Source organism: Serinus canaria, chromosome Z (genome assembly GCF_022539315.1).
Source record: "Serinus canaria isolate serCan28SL12 chromosome Z, serCan2020, whole genome shotgun sequence".
In the NCBI taxonomy this organism is placed as follows: Eukaryota; Metazoa; Chordata; class Aves; order Passeriformes; family Fringillidae; genus Serinus; species Serinus canaria.
Genome location: NC_066343.1, coordinates 12720787 through 12729585, shown reverse-complemented (window position 1 = coordinate 12729585; position 8799 = coordinate 12720787). Strand labels below are relative to the sequence as shown.

At 54.1% G+C, this 8799-nt stretch overlaps 1 protein-coding gene across 1 annotated transcript; it reads right to left on the bottom strand.

The window, feature by feature from the left end:
- Positions 1–205: 205 nt before the first annotated feature.
- Positions 206–7015, bottom strand: LOC115484028 (serine/threonine-protein kinase PAK 3-like). Its single transcript, XM_050987305.1, has 12 exons — positions 6937–7015; positions 5968–6005; positions 5403–5525; positions 4295–4439; positions 3571–3634; positions 2899–2947; positions 2477–2589; positions 2107–2224; positions 1264–1363; positions 786–982; positions 552–689; positions 206–307 (listed from the first exon to the last, which is right to left on the bottom strand). Exons 1-12 carry the CDS (start codon positions 7013–7015, stop codon positions 206–208), a joined length of 1266 nt encoding a protein of 421 aa, XP_050843262.1.
- Between the last annotated feature and the right edge of the window lie 1784 nt (positions 7016–8799).

The following is an 8799-nucleotide window of genomic DNA, read 5'->3' as shown; positions in this document are numbered from 1 at the left end:
CAACAGAGCTTTAAATTGAACCTAAATGACACCTAAACTAACCTAACCTAATCTAACCTATCACCTAAACTAGCAAATTACAAAACCATTGCATTTCCGATCTACAGCCCAACTCCTCTAAAAACTGAGGGGAGGGCTGAAACTCTGCCTGAAGATGACACATGCCCTTCTCCCTCCTCTCAGCTGGCGGCGCACAAGGGCCTCCTCAGGCGCAGGGGTCTCCTCTCCAGTCTTCCTGCACTTGCTTGGCTGAGGTGATCAGAGCAGCCAGGCTGGAGGCAGGATCGCCTGAGGTCACAAAGGGATGCTGCCCAGAGGAAGAAGAAAACAAAGAAAGGAAGCCTTACTTTCCAGGATCACATCCTCACGGGCTCAAGCAGGACGCCTTGGCTACCAGAAAGACACACCAAGAGCAAGCACCGAGGGCAGCATGTGCTCCTGCGCCTTCCTGTCCTGGCACCTGTCTCAGCCCCGTGGCCCATACTCCTCCTCATCCCTTCATGCAGACGTCCTCAGCTGACAGGGCTTTTTGGCCCTTTGCTTTTTCTTACCTGAAGGAGTTCCTGGGCAGACCAGCGCCTGTCCTCGTCTGCCTGCAGGCAGCAACGGAGAAAGTCGCGCAGGAGAGCCGAGTGGTGCTTGGGGTTCTGCAGTTTTGGGGGCCCGTTCCTTTCTATCAGTTCAAAAACCTACAGCACACGGATACAAGAGGACACTCGAGCTGCTCCTTTGCTAGCCACATCAGCTCTCTCCACACAGAGCCCTCTTTATATAGTGCACCTTACCCTGGGACGGGCTTCCCGCTGGTAAGGAGCTTCCCCTTCCACCATTTCCAGCCCCATGATCCCAAGGGACCAGATGTCCACTTTGGGGCCGTAGGCTTCTCCTCTCACCACCTCTGGTGCCATCCAGCTGGGAGTGCCGACGCTGGAGCTGCGCTTGCTGCGCTCAGGGCTGAGCTGAGCGCAGAGGCCAAAGTCAGCTGAGGAGAACAACAAAGCCTGTCAAAGCCAGCTACCACTGGCAAAGCAGCCAAAAGGATTGCCCACTCCAAGCCTGGCCAGGCCATGCTGAGTCTAGCTGAAAAAGCAGCTGAGCTCTCCTTCCACGGGGCTGGAGCCAGGGAAAGAAGGCATCGGCCACTTCAAAAACACCCCGACCATGCATGCACTGGCTGAGCGGTGTTCCTGGCCACGTGGCACTCACCAAAAGGCAGCCCCAGAGCACAGGCTGCAAATGCCGCACCTGAGCAGGGATACCCACCCAGCTTGACAGATCCATCCATGCCCACAAGAACGTTGCCGCTTTTGATGTCTCTGTGGATGACTTGGCGGCAATGAAGGAAATGCAATCCTTGCAGGCACTGAGAGAGAAAAAGGAGGGAGGGAAAGTTAACGTGCAGGATGTGATTTCATCCCGCCAGAAAGGAAAGAGCTCGACACGATGGACAGCTTTCTCAGGGAATCGGGAGCCAGGGTGCAGCATCATGGTGCTGTCACAAAGAAGAGCTTGCTGCTCCAACACTCTTGGAAGTTTTATCTAGGTTTCCAAGCCAAGGCATCTGGGCTTCTAAAAGTTCCACCGGCCTTCGGTACCAAGCGCGTCACCTTTGGCTCGGAGGTGGCACAGCAAAGATTTTTGGGGAAGCCTAGTGGCAGCAGAGGAGGAAGCAGCACCTTAGGCTTGTTCCTGAATCCATGGCCCTTTGGGCTGCAATGCTATCCTTGAAGCTGAGGACAGCTCTTTGCCCTTAGCTTGAAATTCTTCCACCTGCATGCTGCCTTCCAGGGGCAAGGAATGTAGGACAGACAGGCTCCAAGCAAACGTTCCGAGGCCAAGCTGAGCAGAGGAAACAAGTGAAACCAAGCGAGTGAGTGAGCACCAGCGCCACAGGACAGACAGCATGGAAGAGTGCAAGCCCAGAGCCTAAGGAGTGCGGGGACACTGGCAGGCAGTTCCCTTCTCGTGCTCTTTCTTCTCCTCTGTCTTGTGACCAGCAGCAGCAGCAAAAGAAAGCTGAGAGCAAGAAATCTCTGCTGTCCTTAACCTCCAACTGAGAAGCAGCATCCTGGGCAGGCCCAGGGAAGCACAAGCGGGATGCCTCACCTCCCGACAGACAGCGCCTATCTGTCCTTCCTCCAGGTACACTGCCCTGAGCACATCAAACAAGGTGCCGCCATCCATGAACTCCATGGCCAGCCAGAGCTCCGCATCCACCAGGTAGCTGGAAGAAGAAAACCACGGCATGGACAGAGAGCAATGGCCACTGCTCAGTCACCCGAGGGCCTGAGCTAGGCTTTTGCCACTGCTCTCCAAGCTACGTGTGCCGCAAGAGATTCTTGAACAGCAGGACAACCTCCTCCCACCCTCTGGAGACGAGCAGAGAAATCATCACCAGCTCCGTTCTCTGCTGCTGACCAAAGGGCATTGTCTCTTCTGGCTTGCACTGGCTCATTGCTATGACAATAACGCCAACCTGTCAAAGTAGGTGACAATGTTGGGATGCCTGTTGTCCCTCATGGCCAGGATTTCAATGGCAGCCAGCTCCTCAGACATCTCCTCCCCAATCGACATGATCTTGATGGCCACCTAAAATGACGTGGGCGACGGTTACCTTGAGAAGACGCAGCCTGCTCCAGATCACAAAAAGCACAGAGCGAGTGCTTGTGCGATGGGGCAGCCAGCTGTGCCAAAGTGCCTTGTTACTAGACAGCAGAGCTCAGCAGAAGCACCAAAGCCCATCCCAAGTGCATTCTGCACCCTGAGCCTAGACAGTACTTCAGAGGAACAGCCTCTGCTGCAGACATGGAGCGACCACCCAAAGCAGCAGGCAGAGCTCACAGCAGCAGGCAAAGTGCTCCAGAGCTGCAAAATGCCATGGGGCTGTTGGCACTTTACCTGTTGTCCGCTGCTGGTGTCAAGGGCTTTATAAACAGCTCCAAACCCCCTAGAAAGAAAACAGCAGCAGAAAAAGCCCTTTAGCCCTGGCACTGAAAGCAAGCCTAGGCCGGAGCTCTCCCCAGGCTGCCTGGACGCCTTAGAAAATGCCCGGCTGCAGCCTCTCTTTTTCAGCACATCAGCCTGTGAGCCCTCTGCCATGCAGGGCAGGGTGTCCAAGGGAACACTAAGGTCCAGCATGAAAACCAAGGGCTGCTGGAAATCTCCAAGGCACATGCCCAGTTCGGTCACTTCCAAACCTAAGGGGAACTCTCTTCTCGCGTGGGTGTGCATGCATGTGTGTGTAAAGAAATTGAGAACAATTCTAGGCAGAACACTGTCTTTGAGAATCTGACATTTCTTGGGTGGCAAGGTGCTCTTTCAGGCCATAAAGCTGCACTGGCAGGGGCTTTCCAGCTCCTGCTCCTCAGTGCTGCAAGCTAGACATTGCCAGCATCAACTTGTCTTTGATGAGGCCTTCGGATTGCTCTGACTGAGCAGTGCTGGCAGGCGACAGGAGGTAAAGCCAGAGTCTGACCATGACTGGGAGCTTGCCTGACTTCACGCTTGATATTGCACCAGCCAAAGACCTGGCCCGTGGTTTTGTGAAATGAGCTGACGTCACACACTCACCCTCGTCCGAGTTCTTCAAAGGCCGTGTATTTGCTCATTGGCTGGCCCACACTCACAATGCTCCCTGAAAGACAAAAGCAGTGCAGGGCGCTCACTTGCATGCAGAGACGCCTCTCCCCAGACCATCCCAAACTCAGGGCCACTGCCAGCAGCTCTGGGACCCTTGGCTTCCAGCTGCTGAGACCAGCAAGTGGGAGGGCCATCTTCTCCACCTTCCATCAGGTGGCCTTTCCTAGGAGGACTTCATTTCTTTCAAGCACAGCTTGAAAAGCCAAAATGATGATCCCTTAAGAACGGGGCCCTAAGAGGTAAACAAGGGACTTTGCAGCCTCTGCAGCCACACCCCCATCACTGGCAGGGCCACCTGGAAGCACAAAGTGTCTGAGCCGCAGGAGGAGTAAGAACGAGAGCCAGAAAACAGCTGGGGCCAGAGAGCTCCCTGGGGCCTACGCACTTGCTAGGTGCCAGCCTTCTGCTCCAGCAGAAACCATCTCTGCTTTTCTCTTTGGCACAGAAGGCAGCCCAGGCAGAGCCAAGCCAGGCCCAGCCACCCTCACAGGCAGCAGGAGCTCCCTGAGCGCTCCTGCGCTGCCTCCAAGCACAACAACAGGTTCTGCAGAGGGGCCGAAGGGCCTGTGAGACCGGGGGGAACTTCTGGCGCGGCCTGCACCGAGACACGCACACGGCGCACGGCTCTGGCAGACGAGAAATACACCGGACGTACTCAGTGTCTTCGGGCCCTGCTCCTCTCTCGTCTCGGGCTGCTGGGCTGCGCCGCTGGATGAAGTGCCAGCAGCGGGGGGCGAGCTGGCTGCTGCAGGCCATGCTGCTCCAGTGGCACCAGGCTGAATTGCAGAGCGGGTGTTGAGCTGGGACAAGAAAGGATTGCCCGTCAGAAGGGTGGCTGGCACAGACGCCCCGCGGAGCGCAGGGCACAGGCAAGGCCTTCGGAAGATTCCGTCAGCCGCTGGGCCCTTTCCCGTGTCCCCTTCTCCAAGGCAATGGGAAAAGCACAAAGGCTATTTTGATCCAGCCCCTCATGGCCGCTTCCATGCTCCATTTTTCGCCTTTTCTGCAAGACACTGGCAACAAGGTAGTGATGGGGCTGTGAAGATCCAGAAAGAGACCAGAGCTCGGCCCCAGAGCCTTTCTGCTTTCCTCCTCCTTTGTTTTCCCAGGCAATGAAATCGTCCCGGAGTTGGCATGCAACTGTTTGCTCAGAAGGCTGGAGCATGTCCCTTCTCTGATCTGTTTCACGGATTTCCCCTCTCTATGTCAGGCTTTAGGGAGCAGCTTTTCAGAGCCGCCTTCCAGCCCTGGCCAGACCCACCCGCCCTTTAAAATGTAGAGCTGACAAAGATTCTCCTCTCCAAACTCTGCTCTGACCGTGTGGAAGCCCAGCGCAGCCTACACTGTGCCTGCAGCTAGTTAGTCCATGGAGAGGGCAGGTCCCTTCCAGGGGCTGCTGGCTCCCAAATACCCTGCAAGGCTGTCAGCTGCATCTTTGGGACGCTCTGTCCACTGACCACGGGCAGCCTGCACTGACAATGGGCACAAGGGACTGACTCCTGCCCTGGGAAGAAAGGAATGCTGCCTCTTGTCTGATGCCAAGAGACATTCTTGGGCCCTCTCAGCATCCCAGCAAAGTGATGCTTGAAGGTCAAAGCTCAGAAGCTGTTGGCCAGGCCTCCCTGGCTTGCCTGAAGCAGCCCTACGTCACGGCAGGCACGCAGCCCCCAGCATCTTCAGCCGCCGGCAACGAGGGCTGCTCCATCCAAAGCTTGAAGCTTGGCCCTGCACCAAAGGCAGCGCCAAGCTCAGCTGCCACTTACTGGCTCTGCATGTTCAGGCTGTGGAGGGACAGCAGCTGGAGGCTTGATGTTCCTTTGCTCCTCTTCAGCCTCTTCCTCAGTAACAGAGGGAGCCAGAGGAGCCGCTGACCCTGCTGTTGAGCCCTGCAGACAGACACAAGTGAGAGAGACGGGCAAGAGCCAGTCCCTGAGGAGCTGCTTTCTGTTGAGCTGGGAAAGGACCCAGAAGAAGGGCAAACCATACACTTTGATGCAAGTGGGACTCTGAGTCATGAAAAGCCCAGGAAGATGGCTGAATCAGGTGCTACTCCGTCTTACTGTGCATTTGAGCTTCCCTGCTGCCTAGAAGCAGCAAGACACCTTGGAGCTGGCCCACTTGCTTTTCCTCTCTTGAAAGGCTCTTCCCTTGGAAAATCAGCAAACAGCCAGTGCTCTCTTTGCTACTGCTGATGCCAGCAGGCACTTGGCCTTTATTTCAGCCTCCCACGCTGGCACTCCACTGCACTCTCCTGCCAAAGGCCAAGCTGGCAGAATTGCCGCACAATTCTCACACGCCAGCAAGGTCCCAGCTTCCTTTGCCACTCACCAAAGGACAGGCTCGTCTCCATCCACGTGTCAGGTGACCTGCAGACAGCGAGGGAAAAGGAACCAGAGGCCCTTAGAAAAGTGCCTGTGCTGGCGACTGCCACAGCACAAGTCAGTCCCAAGAGAGAGCATTTCCCTTTCCCAGCATGCCAGGAGCAACAGCTCTTTCCCACAGCAAGCAAGAGAACAACAAGGACGCTCGGGTAGGCTCTGTCTGTATTTGGGCCTCTCTTGCTAGGAGAGAAAGAGAAACACAACCATGGAAATGCCCCTTGTTCTTGAACAGTCTGAGCTTCTCTTGTGCCCAGCAGCTCAAGCAGCATTTTCCTCCTCTCTTTCCTGCATTTTACCTAGAGAGTCTTTTAAATTGCATGCACTAATTCCCATCAATTGGCTGAAGATGATAGCCCAGGAAAGCTTCCACAAAGGGCCCCGTTCACTCTGGCAGCTCTCTGAAGCTAGGAATTGCTCCTGGCTTCAGCAGCAAAGCTGAACTGCACTGGAATTTGTGCTACATGGCCAAGGGAATCGCAACCTTGGCACCCCAGAAAAGGGTCGAGTCACACAGCCAAGGCCTCTAAGTGGCAGAATTTGGGGCAAACACTGCTTTCCTTCACTCCTGGAGAGAACCGCAGAGTTGGTAGATGTGCTTCTGAGGATCTCTCCTCAGAGTCTGCAATTTGCAGCTTGTCTTGCTTGTAGCAGCAAGCCGAGGAATTACAGACTCCACTGCCACGCACTCTCCTGGCGAGGGGGGGCAACCGCTGCAGGTTACGCTGCAAATCCTCCGCGCCTGCCGCCCAGTACAGATAGCCCCTTTCCAGCTGATGCTGCTGGCAGGAGCTTGACCAAAGGGGTGGCATCTTCATGGCCATTTTGTTCCCAAATCAACTGGGTCACTACTGCGGCACAAAGAGCAGAGCCAAGCAAAAGGCAGGTGATGCCAGCCCCGGGATCAACCTTTACTTACGAGTCAGCTGGGTCACGTAGTAGGCAGAATAGGCAAGAGAAAAGACGGTGCAAACCGCAGCACAGACTTGCCCGATCATTTTGGCAGCGCTGTGCGGGTTTGCACGCTGAATGCCACCCAAGGGAAAAGCAAGACTCCTCTCGGGGTGCAGGCCGTCTGCTGAGAATTCCTTGATCACAAGGATCCTCCTGCAGGGAGCGAGCGCAAGAGCTGCTCTGGACAAGCAGGCCTTGCGCGCACCGGGACAACGCTGTGCTGACAGCACTGTGAGGTGGCACGGCTCCCTTGACCTCACAATAGCAGCTGCCCTGGCTTTGTTGTGCCCAACCAGCCAACCCCTCTGCAGAGCTGATGCGAAAGAAAGGCCTGGCAAGCTCTCCTCAGTCCTAAAGCAGCAGAAAATGAACTCACGGTCCATAAGGCAGTGCTCAAGGCATCCCAGGGGAGGCCAGAACAATGAGCCAGCCCTCCTAGCATCCAAGGAATCCAAGCAAACATGACTTTTGGTCCCCAAAGCTTTGACTAAAAGCAAGTTTGCTTCTTCTAGGTGGCATCTTAGTTGCTTCTGAAAAGCCTCCCTTCTTCAATGACATGTAGGGGGCAAAAGAAGCCAAGAGAATAAACGTCCAGGAGCATTGTAGGCTGCAGTGGCTTCTTGAGCACGTGGGTGCATGCTGACCTTTGCTCTGACTCGCTTTGGAGGCCAGGCTCCCTTTGCTGTGGCAGGGAGACGCTGGCTTAACTCTTGACGCAAAGCTCCTCTCGTCCTGCTTGCTGTTTCTCTGGCAACTGAAAGTCTCAGAACATCCAGAAGAGCTGTGCCGTGGTTCTTGCCACACTTGTGTTGTGTTGGAGCTCTGGCAGCAGCCTGCGGCTCACTGCTCTGCAATGGCCTGCAGATGTCGAGCCCAAAGCAGGCCCCTTTGGAACAGTCCAAAGCTGCAGGGTGACGGATGTTTGCCCGAGCTCCATGCTCCCTGTGAGATTCCTTGCAGAGATTTGGGCAGCCACATCCCAGTACAAATGAGCTGCAGTCATTCCCTTCTCTGTCAAAATCTTGAGTCAGACCCAGGAGGCATCTTGAAAGTGGAAGAAAATACTGGGTGAGAGGAGGAAAAAGTGCACGCAGCTGCTCTGCAAATCAACTCTGTTCACCCGTGGAATCACTGTCCATGGCTAAGCATGGAGTTTCAGGTCCCCGAACCTTTGTACAATCATCTATATTGACTACTAACGTAGACTTACATGGAGTATGCCCCACTATTTTATGGAATTTCTTTCCCTGGGTCTGACTCGAGTTATACAAATGGTTCCAATTACTGAATAGCTTAAAATCCATCCTTCAGGTCTCTTCAAAGTTCCCGAAATTTGGACGTGGTTCCATTTTAAAAATTGCTCTGGAGCTAAGCTCTCACCTTTCCATGGCCATCTTTCAGCCATTTTTAGGCCCCCACAAATCCAACATTTGGATAATTCCAATTCTGTGGCAATTTCTTGCATCAATCCCACAAACAGATTCTTATTTGAGGCTGGCAAATCCCAATCTTTGTAGTGCTGTTACAACTGTTTATACAATTTGGCCAATTCTCCCAATTCTTTTCTCTTATTCTTTCTCCTATTCTCCTTTGTTTCCTTTTCTTCTTTTATTTTCTCTCCTAATTTTTTCCCTTAGTGCCTGGCCTTCTATGCCTATACTTGGATCGTCCCCATTATCATTTTTTTCAAAACAAAAGGAATCTTTCATACTGGGGGCAAATCTGATTGCCATGGGGGTAAGGGGCTTTTCCACTATATCCCAAATTTTTCCCAACCCAATACATCTTTCCTTTTTTAAGACAAACATCTATAAAACTGCTGCGGTTG